The sequence below is a fragment of the Labrus mixtus genome, chromosome 10 (assembly GCF_963584025.1).
Source record: "Labrus mixtus chromosome 10, fLabMix1.1, whole genome shotgun sequence".
In the NCBI taxonomy this organism is placed as follows: domain Eukaryota; kingdom Metazoa; phylum Chordata; class Actinopteri; order Labriformes; family Labridae; genus Labrus; species Labrus mixtus.
In genome coordinates this window covers 10100694-10115030 of record NC_083621.1, presented here as the reverse complement: position 1 = coordinate 10115030, position 14337 = coordinate 10100694, and the positions used below count along the sequence as shown (strand labels likewise).

General features: G+C 39.9%; 2 protein-coding genes across 5 annotated transcripts in view; both read left to right on the top strand.

The window, feature by feature from the left end:
- The window catches only part of selenoh (selenoprotein H), a 291866-nt gene that overhangs the window by 175684 nt on the left and 101845 nt on the right, over positions 1 to 14337 (top strand). The gene's annotated exons all lie outside the window — the stretch shown is intronic.
- On the top strand, positions 1370 to 13111 carry cabp2b (calcium binding protein 2b). Of its 4 annotated transcripts, none has more exons than XM_061048036.1 (7): positions 1370 to 1945; positions 2968 to 3240; positions 9829 to 9859; positions 9956 to 10090; positions 10780 to 10889; positions 12458 to 12605; positions 12694 to 13111. In XM_061048036.1, the coding sequence occupies exons 1-7, from the start codon at positions 1862 to 1864 to the stop codon at positions 12717 to 12719; spliced, it is 807 nt and encodes a 268-aa protein (XP_060904019.1). In that variant the 5' UTR covers positions 1370 to 1861; the 3' UTR covers positions 12720 to 13111. The 4 variants fall into 4 exon arrangements, with proteins under 4 accessions (XP_060904019.1, XP_060904020.1, XP_060904022.1 ...); XM_061048037.1 differs by lacking the exons at positions 1370 to 1945; positions 2968 to 3240 and adding exons at positions 7365 to 7826; positions 8313 to 8513; XM_061048039.1 differs by lacking the exons at positions 1370 to 1945; positions 2968 to 3240 and adding an exon at positions 7373 to 7826.

Genomic DNA, 14337 nt, shown 5'->3' with positions numbered 1-14337 from the left:
CAAGCCCTCACCTCTACGTTTTCTGCTGTCCTGCCACTCCCTGTGTCTTTCATCCCCGTCTCTGATCAGCTTCAGAGAGGCTCAAGGTGAACGACTCTTTTTGCACCACCTCCATGAAGCGTCGGTGTCTCAGTCTCTTTCATCTTGCTCATCCATCCTTCATCTTTCCTCTCTCACATGACTGATCTTTTCCAAAAATAAAAACCCCCCTATTTTTACTGTGTTACTCAGCTTTTCTGTAATGGATCTCTTTTCTGTCTCCACTCCAGAATTTACCACCCGCCATCAATTATAGATGAGAGGCACAGCGAGATGGGCCAAAAAAGCAGAAAGAAGTGATTAATGGAAACCTCATCAGAAACTCGAGAGAAGGCAAGCTATACATTAAACCCTGTAAGAAGTACACGCTATAGGGGGAGAGATGTTTAATTCAGGTAAACAGGAGACGCAGAGCGAGAGCGAGATTTTGAGGGGACGCAAAAAATAGGGGGAAGAGCTGAAAACAACTGCTGACATGTCTGTTTTTGACGACTTAAGACAGATGAATAGGAAGCTATTTCTCTCGAAGAAAGTTGCTGCTTTTTTAAAGATTTCTTTGCTGGACGTGAAGATTTAGTTGAGTTAATTTCTTTCGATAAAAGCTTCAAAGCTATCTGCCCCTTTTTTACGAGCTCAAAAGGATTGTAACATGTTTACACGCGTGTGGACATTCACGTCTAAAAATAGAGATCCCTCGTGAAGCGCTCACCTGCGTGTGCTCAGCCATGCTCGCTAGATGAGATTATACATGCAGCAAAACATTGAAGTGATGCTTTGTAGATATGAAAAAAAAAAAAAAAAAAGTCTTTCATCATCACTCAGCGGCTGACTTTAATGTATCACTCCCTCTCTTTCCTTCTCTCTCCTCTCTGACCTGTGCACCTCGGGGGGGAAAAAAAAAAAATCCAATTTGTGTTGCAAAAAAGGCTCCAAATTTGACAGAGGGGGGGAGGACAGGGGATTTAGGGAGGATAGATTGAGTTTGAAGAGAAGATGGATTACTGCCGGAGGAGAATGATGGAGATGAGAAAGACTCAAGGTTTGGAGAAAGCATGAAATAAAGACAAGAGGGGAAAAGATGATGAAATGATGAAAGAGTCTAGAAACACATGTCAAAAACACGTATTTAAGCTGAGCAGTGTTCACCTGTGATGAAGGAAACAAAGGTGAAAGACAGAGAGGAAAAGGATGAGAGAGAGAGAGAGAGAGAGAGAGAGAGAGGGGTCGCTGTGTCACAGGTAGATAACGTGAGAGAGGTGAAGTTCAGGAGGTATAAAGTGTCGCCTAAAGGACCAGGAGATAGAGGAGTGGGGGCAGAGGACCTGGAACTCAATCCCAGCGCCAACACAACAGCTGATGATAAAACCGCCTCACCTGCACCACACAGAGACACATATGGACAGCAGCATAGAGAAACAGTGAGAGAAACGACAGGAGGGAATATAGAGACAGAGGAGGAACTCGAAGAATATTTCTTTGGATTCTTTTTTACAGGAAAACCTGAGGCTATTTTTTTCATTTTATTTTACCTGGGACAACTGAAGTCCTTACCCTATCACAGAGCTGATTTTTTTAAAGCAAATTTTATCTGAAATTTAAGAAATCTTATGGTCTGTAGCAGACTTTGGTTAAGGTTTTTAACACAAAAGAAGAAGAAACCAAGAACTAGAGCAGAAGAGAGGAGAGCAGGGAAAAGGCAAACAGAAGGTGAGGGAGGGGGAGGAAGAACGAGGGAGAGAAAGAGAGAGAGAGAGTGTGTGTGTGTGTGTGTGTGTGTGTGTGTGTGTGTGTGTGTGTGTGTGTGTGAGCCTGTGACTACGAGATGTTCATGATCATTCGGGAGACGTCCGCTGCAGGAGGCGGTGCTGCAACCATGAGTGTGCCATCGGAGAGGAGTGCAAAACAGGTGCGTGATTATGGCCGTCTATTTATTTTCAGAACTATGTAAGTACAGTACGAGTGTGTTCACTGTTTTCATGTGTGTAATGATTTCTCTTCCTTCTCCTTATAAACATACTTTTTACTGCTTTTCGGTGCGGTCATGAGCATGTTTATGCTCTTCATGATGCCTTGAATCAGACTGGTGTGAATATGTTTGTGTTGCAACAAATTCAGTAAAAAAAAAGGTAATTTTAAGATGATAATTTTCAGGAAATCAACTGTAAATATAGTATATCACTAATTCAAAAGAAACAATCCTCCCATATTTGGTGCATCTATAAGTTTTCAGCTTACTAAGAAGATGCTCTTTATTTAAAGAGGAAACTCTCCTGTGTCTGAGACAAAGCTCAACCAATGTATTTCTGTTATGTGTTCAGTCAGAAGTTGACATAATGGGGCTGGATTAAAATAAATGATCTGTTTGTCTATATAGCATCTTTCAGCTTAGCTTCATGATAAAAGACTGAACTCAATAAGCCTACGAGAAAAATCTGCAGTATGCAATTACATCATTCAATAATGTGATGACAAAATGCGATCTTCTGCATGTTCTCCATATTAAGTGTAAGCAACATGTCTCTATTTAATATAAAATAATTTGCAGTTCTTCCTCACCACTAATTAACGCCTATTAATCAGAGGTTAGCTTAATGCTAGCTGGAGCTTAGTCTAAATGGAAAGATGGTGTGAAAGCCCGGCTAATACAGTACACCCGGGGCTCCATCTGAAGGGGTTTAATAAAGCATTTTTTTAGAAAGCATGGCATGTATTCATTTAGTAATTTAATTTCTCTTTTAATTGTTTTGAAGGCAGTATTATGCATTGTGTTAATTGAGCATGCTTTTTTTTTTCCAATACTGATGAAAAACTGTGTTTTTTTGTGCTGCTTACAAAAATTCCCGACGTAATTCATCAAAAATGAGGTTTTCGCATCAGAGGGGGGAACAGAGATTTCCTGAGTCTCCAACTCTTTACTCCCCTCCTCAGGTGCAGGCCGCCATCAAGAAGAAGGTGGAGAAGCAGAAGAAGCGATCCATCGACCTAGGAACCGCAGACGTTCAGATCACTTCACCGCTCCCTCCTCACCTTCAAAGGCCGGCGATGATGGCAGCAGAAGCTGGGGCCGGGGGGGCTGAGGAGAGTGAGGAGCTGGAGCGGACTCTGGAGGAGATGATGGAGGGACCACCGAGGAGAGAGAACGAGAAAGAGGAGGCTGAGGCTGTCGACCTGCTGCCCATAGTGGACTCTGTGTTTGGACAGGTAGGAGCCATCTGCTGCTGCTGTGTGTGTGTGTGTGCGACCCAATGAGTTCCTCCTTGTGGTTGTGTGTTTGTGGGTGTGTGTGTCAGTCTGTGTGTGTATCATGTGCTCCTGCATGAAGTCATCCGGGCTATTGAATGTCCCAGCGATGCCCTTACTGAAACCCTAAGCCTTCTAATTCAACTTAAAAGCCTGCCTTCACTCAGATTTTGTAAGTAGCCGTCTCTCCCTTGACCCTTGACCCCATAGTGCAAAAGGTCACAAAGCTGCAGGTCAACACAATTTTACCCATTTCGCCTTTAAAAAGAAAAACTAAAATCCTTCTGCAAATGGCAATGTGAGCCGAAAAGGACTAGTGGCTAAACCTAAGGATGCAGATAGCGTGTGTTTTAGAGGCTTAAAACTCCTTTACTTTGGGAGACATTATGAGTGTAATCCGCAACGGATACGGCCATCGTCAGCCACAGATCTGACTCGATCTCAGCATCCCATCACTTTCATGGTAAGCAGTGACACACGACACACAGCTCAGTACGTTACAGCATCTGTCGCGGTCAGACATGTGGGATCATGGTGTGAGAAAGTGCCGGCTTTGTGGTGAGAGTCTGTATGAAATTTCAAACAAAAAAGGATTACTTTAAAGTTAAAGCCTCTCTTGCCTCCTGCTTTGGACCTCAGCTTGTGATCAAGGATTTTTTTCTGATATGACAGAAGAAAATAACCTGATCCCATCGGCACACACTGAACACTTTTGTTCCTGAGGTTAAAAACAGGAATTCTTTAAATCAAGAGAAAAACGTGATGTCAGTGATGATGCATATGATCTAAATTAAGAGAAGGGCGACTGAGTATGTGGGAGTGAGGTTTTGATCAACCTATAAAACATGAAACATAATTAATAAGACTCTTCTCCTAACATATATGTATGATAAATATGATAAATAGAACTCAGCCTTGACCAACTACAACATTAAATATTTCTTACATTTTCATGCATCAGTGCTGACAGTGTTATATACATCCTCATCCCCTCCGTCCTCACTGTCTAGTCTGTCTCCTCTTTTGTTTCATTGATTGACAGCTCTCGTTAGTGGACACCAGCACATCTGACACCAGATCAGTTCATGATACGTCTGTTTGTTACAGAGGGCTGCAAGAGTACGCTGAGTCCCCAACAAAGAGCAGAGTCACTTGACCCGAGCGCTACCCATCTCAATCCCTTACACACCAACACAAACACATGATTGTGTGTCTGGTGTGAAAATAAACCTAGAACCGCTTGTGTCAGTCGTTTCGATGCTGTACCCTGGAGACAAGCAGTTAACAGGTATTCAAAACAGATCTAAATAGGCCTGCAAACAAACACACACACACATACACATACACATACACATACACACTCAACACACAGCAGCATCTCATGTGCATGATAAATTGAGACAGCTAATAGTGGAGAATCCTGCCTGGTAATTAATCAGGCTTAATGGTATTGGATGTGTCTTGGTTTATTAATGCAGCTGCTGGTGTCAGTTCTGTTGAAGTTGGATTGAGTTATGAGAGTAGATTGAACTTTAGATGATTTTACTGGTTGGATTCTTATGTATAGGAATGTGTTGGTTTGTTCTGTTGGACTAAAAGTGGTTCAGTATTAAAAAAACAAAACAAGGCTTTTTACCTTTTCAGTGTCGAAGATGTTGCCGATGAAACTTGTGTGTAAGAATAAGCAACGAGCAAATACTAAGAACATAGATGCACCTTCCACCTGAAGCTTTTTTTACACCACATCTGTCACCACAATCCTAACTGGGGAAATAAACAACAACTCAAGTGTAGTTTTTTTTTTTGTTTTAATTGTTCTGACCTTGTTTGGTACTTTACACTTCAGATGTACCTCCATTACATAAGACTGCGGTTCTGTATCACACACCAGAAATACTTAAACATGCACAGACGCAGCTTATCTGTGGAAATGTGGCTTTGGTGAAGGAAATGCAAGCAGACTGTAAGCATCGTGTGTTCAGACCAATATTTGCAGGGAAACGCATGCACACAAGATTTTAATAACCTTTCTGGACGATTTGAAGGTGCATCTGTGCAAATAATAACCAAGGTATAAAGACAACACTTTTTCCTTGAAGATGTGATGTGTGATTCTTTACTTGTGCTACCATGTCATTTGTGGAGTTATTGGCATCTAACCGTCTTCTAAAAGAAAGGAAGAACTCTGTTTGGTCTGTTTTATTGGCCAGGGCATGATTTTATGTTATTTCCAGCAAAATACATTAGAGCATTTCCAAGATAGATGTTTGTTACAAATGAGTGATTAGTTAAAATAGTAGTCGTATTTTACCCAATCAATAGCCCTCATATTGGTCTTCATGCCCTCTGGATCCCTCTTAGAGTGTTTCAGACCCAAACTGTTTCTACTTAGGGTCTTTTTCAGACTTAAGATTTAATTTACAGTCTTCGCTCTTAAGCTGCACATCACTCATCTAGACCTTCCCCTGAGCTCTGCCTAAAATAGAACAGAAGTTGTATAATTACTTCACTGCAGCAGCTGTCAGATGGTTATCACTGTAGATCCGTCCTAAAGCGGCCTCTAGTGGTGACATAGGCCAACGATCAGGGATGTCACATTTGTGTTTTGAGTTTGGACCACACAATAAATGTGTCTTATGAGAGGGCCGTAATGCAAGTCTCATGAAACGCGACACAAATATTTTCGTATGTAAGGGCCTGCACGTTGTTTATTAATTGTCGTGTTTTATTTATTGTGTTCCTTTATTATCACTTTGAGGGACAACTTTAGATGAATGTATAAAAAATTGGGAGGTCAGTGTTTTCCTGTTTCTCCCATGTTTTCCAATGGAGACATTCAAACCAAAAATGTAAGAGCTACTACACACACACACACACACACACACACACACACACACACACACACACACACACACACACAGATGCTTACCCGACCACTTAGCATTGCACTCATCTCATTTTAATGTATTTTTTTTTTTTCATCATTTTAGTAAGCTTGTCCAAACTAGCTCCAGGGAGTTATAAGTCAAGTTCTTCATGCACTATTACTTCATCATAAGTCCATCCTGAGACCTGATCAGAGTCTGTTTCATAAGCTGTCAGTTGCTCCAGTATCTAAGCTCATCAGTTAAAGGATTTGGTACATTTTAAACTTTGTAGCATTTAAGCTTTCTCTGAAAATATTTCAAACTCAGAGCTCAAGAGATCAACTCTTACCTTTTTTAGGAATAAGAGAGGACTTGATGTAGCTTTGATAATCACACGTTTGGTAGTTTACTAGTTGATCTGTGACAAAGCTTTTTCAACTCTGAAGGGATCACCATAAATAAAAAAAAGTGTGGGACAGGAACATCTTTTTTTCAAACCAGATATTTTTTAAACTCTATTTTACCCCCTAATATTATGGTTTATTATATGGTTGGTGACATAATAATAATAATAATTATAATAATAATAATAATTCTTATAATAATAAAGCACCTTCAATCAAAGTGCTGTAATAGACCACAGTTTAATCTACAATATTTTTTCTCTAAAGATGTTTTGTTTGAACTTTGTTCCTTCCATCTTGTCTATAAATAATCTTTTTTAATGCTTTGCTAAAAAAATGTCAAAGTTAAGTTGCAGCAGATACATAAAAAGTGGTGGTTAAAATAACATAGTAGCGACTTATCTCTGACAAAATGTTCATTGTAGATAAAAGACGATAAAAACTGTTTCGGATTAAAACCCAATATATTGAGATTTGTAGTTCAGTTTAACCTGCTTACTTCTGTTTGATGAGGTCTAGGTTATTTATTTATTCATTAATGTACGGTTCATCACATTCGCTCTCATGTTTTCTTCTCTGTCGTTACTGTATCACTTCCTCTTTTCTTAAGGTCGATCCTTTTGTACGGATTAATCCCCATCTGTTTACATGGCCTTAATTCTCACTTTAAAAATCTTCACACTGTAGAGGAAGTCGTTTGAATGCTCGTGCAACATGTGGACAACTGAGGGAGGGAGGGAGGAGAGAGCAAGCAACGCCAAAAGAGGGTGTGACAGAGAGGGGGGGGGGGGGGGGATTGAAAACGTTTGAGTGTGAGGAGGAGCAAATAGTGTTGCTGCTGTTGCTTTGAAGAAACAAACAAGAGAGCTGCATTGGAGAGTTCATTTGGGTTTTACTGTTTTTTTTGCTGCGTTGTAGACTTTGGATGACATAGAGATGGGTGGAGTCATTAGGGGTTGCTCAAGCATGGATTAGAGCAGTTTTTTCATCTGTGCAGCATCAGACGTGATGACCGATTACAAGCATGGGACACAGAGGGATGTCAGAGCTCGAGTCTGAGCCCGACCCCTGAGACGTCCAAAGTGAAGAGGGCAGGGGGAGAAGTGGACGAAGAGATAAAAACTCGAAAAATAAGATCTGAAATACAGAGAGAGAAAAGTGAAGGAATATATTTGGGAAGCTGGAGGAGACCGACAGGGTGAGATTGCTAGTTGACCAGGGCAGCCTGCGGGTAATGGGCAACTGCACCAAACCATCAATGAAAAACAAAATGAAGGTAAGCCTGCTGTGTCTCGTACTGGTAAGACTGGAGCTTGTCTTGCATTAGAGAGATTTAGAGTAAGTAACTACTTATTTGTAAGAAAATAATAGTAAAAGAGACCATTGGGTTTTTGCAGCTTTTTGACTACCTGCCTTTATACTTAAACTTTCAAGAGTTGCTAAAAGAAGAACTGTTTGTTCTTAACTAGCCAACAGGTCTTTTTGTATTGTAGTTGCAAGAAAAATTACTAAATTAATTTAAATCAATAACACACTTTGCATCCTCTTACTTTAAGAGTGCTTACTGTCAGTCCTTAACATGAACAATATTAAGAAGAAGAGACTGCAGCCATGTTTTCATCCACATTCTAACTCATGTTTGTGTGAAAATAATGGCTTTATGATGTTCCTAGAAAGAAATAATAGTGTTCAAGAGTGAAGAAATCGGTCCTACATACACTGTGTGGCTGTGGTTGAATAACAGTCTGGTCTGCCTCTGAAGGGGGTCATGGATGGGCCCCTCAGGGGTAAGATGAGGGCAGGGGGCCAGGAGAGTCTGCAGCCGGAGGAAGAAGAGGATCAGGACATGGAGGAAAAGCCGTACAGGGAAACTTTCGGTGCGCTGGTGAAGAACTGCAACATGCTGCACAACATTGCGGGGCCGGCTTGCGTCTTCCTTAAAGAGGGCTTTTCACTAACACTCGTATGTAACATCGCATCAGAAACGTGAACCCTGTGCCCTCACACAACTTCTTCCACTTGTGCTGATTCATTCTCATCCTCACCGTGGCTGACCCTCCTGCTCACCACCCAACCAGCTGTGTAATCCCATCGCCATCCGTTACAATCAAAACTGCTGGCAACACACATGCTCCAAGGAATCGATCTCTCACTTCAATGGAAATTATTGACCGGCTTTTGGGGAGCTTACACTAAAATGTGCGTCACAGAGTGATGTGAGGTGAAGGCTGAACAGAAAGAGTGACGGGCTGACATTGGGCCCCAGAGGAGGCCCCTGAAGGCTCCAGGTTCTCTCTAAAGCAATAACACTAGATCCAATTTGTGCCATCCCATTCTTCTTTCTAGCACAATAAGACTAAATGGAAATGATTTGTAGGTGGTCCTGTAGTTTACTTTAAGCATGGCAGAGTGTCAACCGTTTCTTTCATGCTAATTAGTGTTGTTAAATCCATTGTTTTAAACTTAGAGGAAGTCTATTCATTTTGTAATTTGGTTCAAACATATGCATTTAGTTTGTTGTGTGATAAAACGAGGCAGAGGGAACACAAAAGTAAATGAACGATGAAGGATCTGAGAGGATTAGTCCCGTGTTTTTCTCATTGTAAAGCCCTCCACTGTGGTGAGTTTGTGCGGACTTGCGTGAGAGCTAGAGTGCTATGTGCAAGATAGAACACGGAAATATATATGTACACACATGTGTCTGAACAATGTATACAAGGGTCTCCGTACTAACTAAACCTCCAGATGTTTGTTGCCTGGTAACTTCCCACAATTAATCTGGAGATTCCTGGTGGTTTAATGTTAAATGAAATGTGCTGTATGATAATGCAACACATTTTAATCCACATAAAAACAGTTTTCATTTGTAGACGCACTGGGCTTGTCTTTAAATACAGCTTACTGAAGAGCTACATTACATTTGTTAGTTATGTTACTTTATAGATGGCTCTAACAATGCATGAGCTCAGTTTTGAGGGAATGTAAGAGGATAGTTTAAACTGTGTACATCTCATTCAATCAATCCGTACTGTTGAACCACATCAGGTCCAAATCCATTCATTATTTCTCTCATTTTCTTCATTTTGCTTATAACGTGTTTCCCTATTCAGTGGTTGTCTTGTACCCTCAAGTACTTTGACTACAAGTTAGATTTGTGTGTGTGTGTGTGTGTGTGTGTGTGTGTGTGTGTGTGTGTGTGTGTGTGTTTGTTTGTGTCTTAAAGGTTTAGAAATGTAAAGAAATGTGAAGCTAATATGTGTCTCTACGTCCTCTGACAGGACAGAGAGCTGAGACCAGAGGAGATTGACGGTGAGGTGTTTTTCTCTACAACAAACATCCAGCACGTCAAACACGTCAGCTGACTGAGAAACACTGACGTGTGTCTTTTTATCGTGTTTCTGTCAGAGCTCCGTGAGGCGTTTTTGGAGTTCGACAGGAACAAAAAAGGTTACATCAGTCATAAAGATCTCGGGGAGTGCATGAGGACCATGGGATACATGCCGACAGAGATGGAGCTCATCGAACTGAGCCAGCAGATCGGTGAGTGGAACAACAGCCTAGAACATGTGATCGAATAGGATAGAATCAAATAGAATGAACACAAACAGAGCAAAAAATGCAATAGAAAAAGACAAAAAGGAAAATAGGACGAGATCAAATCTGATACATTTTTGAATGGAACAACAAACGGGAACATCTGAGATTACAGAACAGTGTTCAATAGAGCAAACCATAACAGGACAGAATAAGAACAGAGCAGGTACAAATACGAAAAGAATCAAATGGAAAACAGAATGTAAACAGGAAGAGAAAATAACTGGAAGACAAAATGAACAACAGGCTGGAATAAAATATAGCAGAACAAGGAAGAGACAGGAAGAGAAACAGAGACCAGAACAAGATAAGTGAATTACAAAAGAGTGGAAAAGGAAACATTAAAAAATCTAAAATGTAATAGTGAAAAACAGGAGAGTAACAAAAATGAATAGCATGAAATAGAACAGAATTGAACATGCCAGGGCCCACAGTTAGGAACAAACCACATAGAAAAGAAAATAACATAATAATGACTACAAGCACAGTCGGAACGCAACAATAAAATAGGCCGACTAGTTTGCTGAATAAATGTGCAAGCGGTAATTGTTAAATACATTTCTTGGAAAGGGTTATGAGAGTGAGTGATGAGATTAGAGAGGAACAGACATGACCCGTGACTTCTCTGTTTGCAGGTGGAGGGAAATTGGACTTTGAGGATTTTGTGGAGCTGATGGGACCAAAGATGTTGGCAGAGACAGCCGACATGATCGGAGTCAAGGAACTACGAGACGCATTCAAAGAGGTCAGGATACGCAGAGTGATACTGGAGGCTGAATGTTGTTAGCTATAACACTCGATTCTAACTGGTCAAAGTCATGTGTAAATTTGACCACTATTAACCGCTGCATTGCAAAATTTGCTCGGATGGAGCGATCAATGGTGCGATTATTGTCGTTCATGCTGTTAAAGGAAAAATATGTGCTCCTAAAAGGATCAATCAACGTGATTGATAAAGAAACAAGAGTTTAGAAAGATACTTAAAATACCTTTGCGCTAAAGATAGTAAACATCTTCACCTGTCACAACCTTTCTGGCACTCATACATGGAGGGGTAACAGCTCTTGACGTGTTGTTAAAGAGCCACATTTAAAAAATACTGTGTCTCTCTTCATCAAGGTTCAAATAACGACCATAGCTGGAGTTTTTCCTAATCAACACTTTTCACAACAGACAATTCTGACATGTCACAGCAAGAAAATCACCAGTGTTGTAGAAACCGTTTATGACTACTTTCCACTCAGGGGAGCTGGTTCTATGGTCCTGGTATCATTCATGCTGGAACAGCTTAAAAGAAGCTGAGTCATCATTTATTTCATTAGAGCAGCATTTGTCTTGCTGTGACAAGTCAGAACGCCTGCTGTGGAAAATGTGAAGTGCGACCTGCAGGCAGGACAGAAATTGTGCCATTCAGAAATAACATGGTGTAATAATAAATTTAAAAAAATGCTGCTAGAACAATAAGTCACAAATGTTACATATTTAATCAGAGAGATTCAAGTTCAAGATGGATAAAATTTTGATGGGAAAGAATCATTTTGCTGTGTTCATAAATGCTTTCTGGGTGTTGCTGTTAGGTTGATAAAACTTGTATATGTCAGGTTGTGGACATGTCATGTTATCAAAGTCAAAAGGGGAGCAGGCATGAAAAAAAGGAACCATCTAACTGTTCTGACAGATGCATCTGACGCTGTCATGCTCAGAAAGATTTCCATCGGAGCCGCTTCAGGTCAGCCCGATCAAATAGATTTATTTGAGGCGAGTTAAAGCTCCAATGAAGCATTATGTAAACCGCAAAGGTGGCGGTCTTTGATGTGGGAAAAAAATAATGTTGCAAACCAGAACATTTGATATTAAACCTTTTCTAGTTAAGCTTTTTGTACTAGTTGTTGTACTTATGGTTCTACAACTGTCTGTAACAGTTAAGTAAAAATAAACTAACACGAGAAGTCCAAAATAAAACATTTTGGACATTAGTTACAAATAATGTTCTTAATGTTATTTCAGGGGTGCTGAAATGGAACCCTAAAAAGGGTCTAACATTGCAGATTGTATCAGATAGAATGAGAGGCCTGATGTAGATAAGATGATTGGTTGTGTCATTCGGAATAATTCAGTCAACAGAGGTAACTATGGTACTGAAGTAAAATATGAAGAATTTGAAAATGTCTTTTGAGACCCTCTAGTGGCGGTACAAAGAATGACACTGTGACTGCCTTTCAAACAAACTTTTGTATGTTTCCTATTGATGTATAGCACAAGGAATTGTTGCATTTATGTGTGAGTCTTAACATCTGTCCCCTCTGTGTCCAGTTTGACTCTAATGGGGATGGTCAGATCAGTTTGACTGAGCTGCGTGAAGCAATGAAGAAGCTCATGGGAGAACAAGTGACCAACAGAGAGATCAACGAGATTCTTCGAGACGTTGACCTCAACGGAGATGGTCTGGTGGACTTTGAGGGTGAGAGAAATTGTCTTTGTCGACATTGGATCTCTGAGGAGATGAAAGTAGTCCTATTCTTCTGACACTTTTTTTTTTGTCTTTTCAGAGTTTGTGCGGATGATGTCTCGCTGAAAGGTCCACCTGCTCATGTTACAGATGAACAAAGAAATTGTGAAGCTACTGGATTTGTGACCACACTACATCGTAGTGAATGTTATTCATCTGCTCTTAAGAGCATGTATCTGGAAATTATATTTTTCATATTTTATAAAGAAAAACAAATTAATACATTTGAACAGACAGTAGCACCCTGCCTATGACTGACACAAATATTCACTTCTGAACTTGGGGTGCTGCATTAATATTTATTATTTAAACTTCGGTAAAGCATATCGAAAGCTTCATAGACAACATTTATGACTCTGCTTTTAGATGTATTTTTATGTATCAATGGTTGCCCTTTCAGTGGAAAATCTTGTTTCTAAACTGTTAAATTCTTTTTCTAATAAAATAAATGAACAAAATGTGACGTTTGGGAAAATTACTCTAACCTTTTTTTTTAAGACTGAGAAGGCCAAGGCCCCATCCTTGGGACTATCCTAATAAAACATATTTGATTATTGCCCTATTATACTGTACAATGCCAATTGTCTCAATTCAAAATATGAAAATGAAGAATCAAAAGGCATTGAATCAAGGCATGATTTTAAGGCATGTTTTGCTGGCATCTTGTAAGATATGAAATTCACAATCAAGGCAGCTGACATGTCCTCAATGAAAAAACAGAATATGCAGCATTCTGCAGCCACCTATAGACAATGTGCTCAAGTGCTTCTAGGAAGATTTCATGAATAAACTATTGTGCAGAGACAGCAGATAAGTCAAAAACTGAAAGACGCAAGTGCGTTTTGATCCCTGTAGATTGTGAATAAGAAGGGGGGGGAATGTTGGTCTAAACACAGTGATTAAGGTCTTCTCATTTATTTACCACCTTTAAGCTCAGCGTCTTGATGCTCACGATCATCAACAATATTTCCTGACAACATACATTTCTTCCACATTTTAGGTCATTAGGGACGAGTGTGTCACAAGGAGGCTTTTCAGCAGAAGGGCCTTGAGTATTTAAAGGGAAATTTGTACAACTGAGAAAGAAAAAAGTAAACAATACTTACATGGTATGTGTAACGTGTTGACCTAGTCAGTGTGCAGTAGTTGTTTCATTGATAATTGATGATGAAGTGATTCTCGCACAGATTCATCACTATAATGACAAAATAAAATGTATAGTCTACCTTCATGTAACATTAATTCACATTATAATAGTATTATAATATTCTTTTTATAACTTTAATACAACTTTGAGAGCGCTCAAACAGATGAGTGAGAGTAAGGGAGCATGTCATTACGCACATAAGAGGAGGAAAAAAAATACAAAATCTCAATCCACCATCTGTCCTAATCTCAGTTCACCAGTGGATTGTGTGAACAACAATGCAGACTGTAGTTAAACCGGTGGGCTTTAAGTTGTGCTGTGACACTTTTGATTCTTTTCATTAACCATGTTTAATTCTTTGGCAGAGAAAAGTCCAGACAAACACCTCAGTGTAATTCCCTGGCCCGCAGTAGACTCCACACAGGTAGGCTACAATACATTAGCTTAATTTGCGTTGTACTTAAACTATCTTAATCTGCCTTGCACAACAAGCTAGCTGTAATGACTAATAAAAATAACTATATATGTGGGATATTT

What these genes read in the sequence shown, in the direction of transcription:
- cabp2b (XM_061048036.1), top strand. Translation starts at nt 1,862, where the DNA reads ATGTTCATGATCATTCGGGAGACGTCCGCTGCAGGAGGCGGTGCTGCA. An exon ending in CGGAGAGGAGTGCAAAACAG is followed by an intron (nt 1,946 to 2,967) that starts GTGCGTGATTAT and finishes TCCCCTCCTCAG; the next exon opens with GTGCAGGCCGCCATCAAGAA. An exon ending in TGGTCTGGTGGACTTTGAGG is followed by an intron (nt 12,606 to 12,693) that starts GTGAGAGAAATT and finishes TTGTCTTTTCAG; the next exon opens with AGTTTGTGCGGATGATGTCT.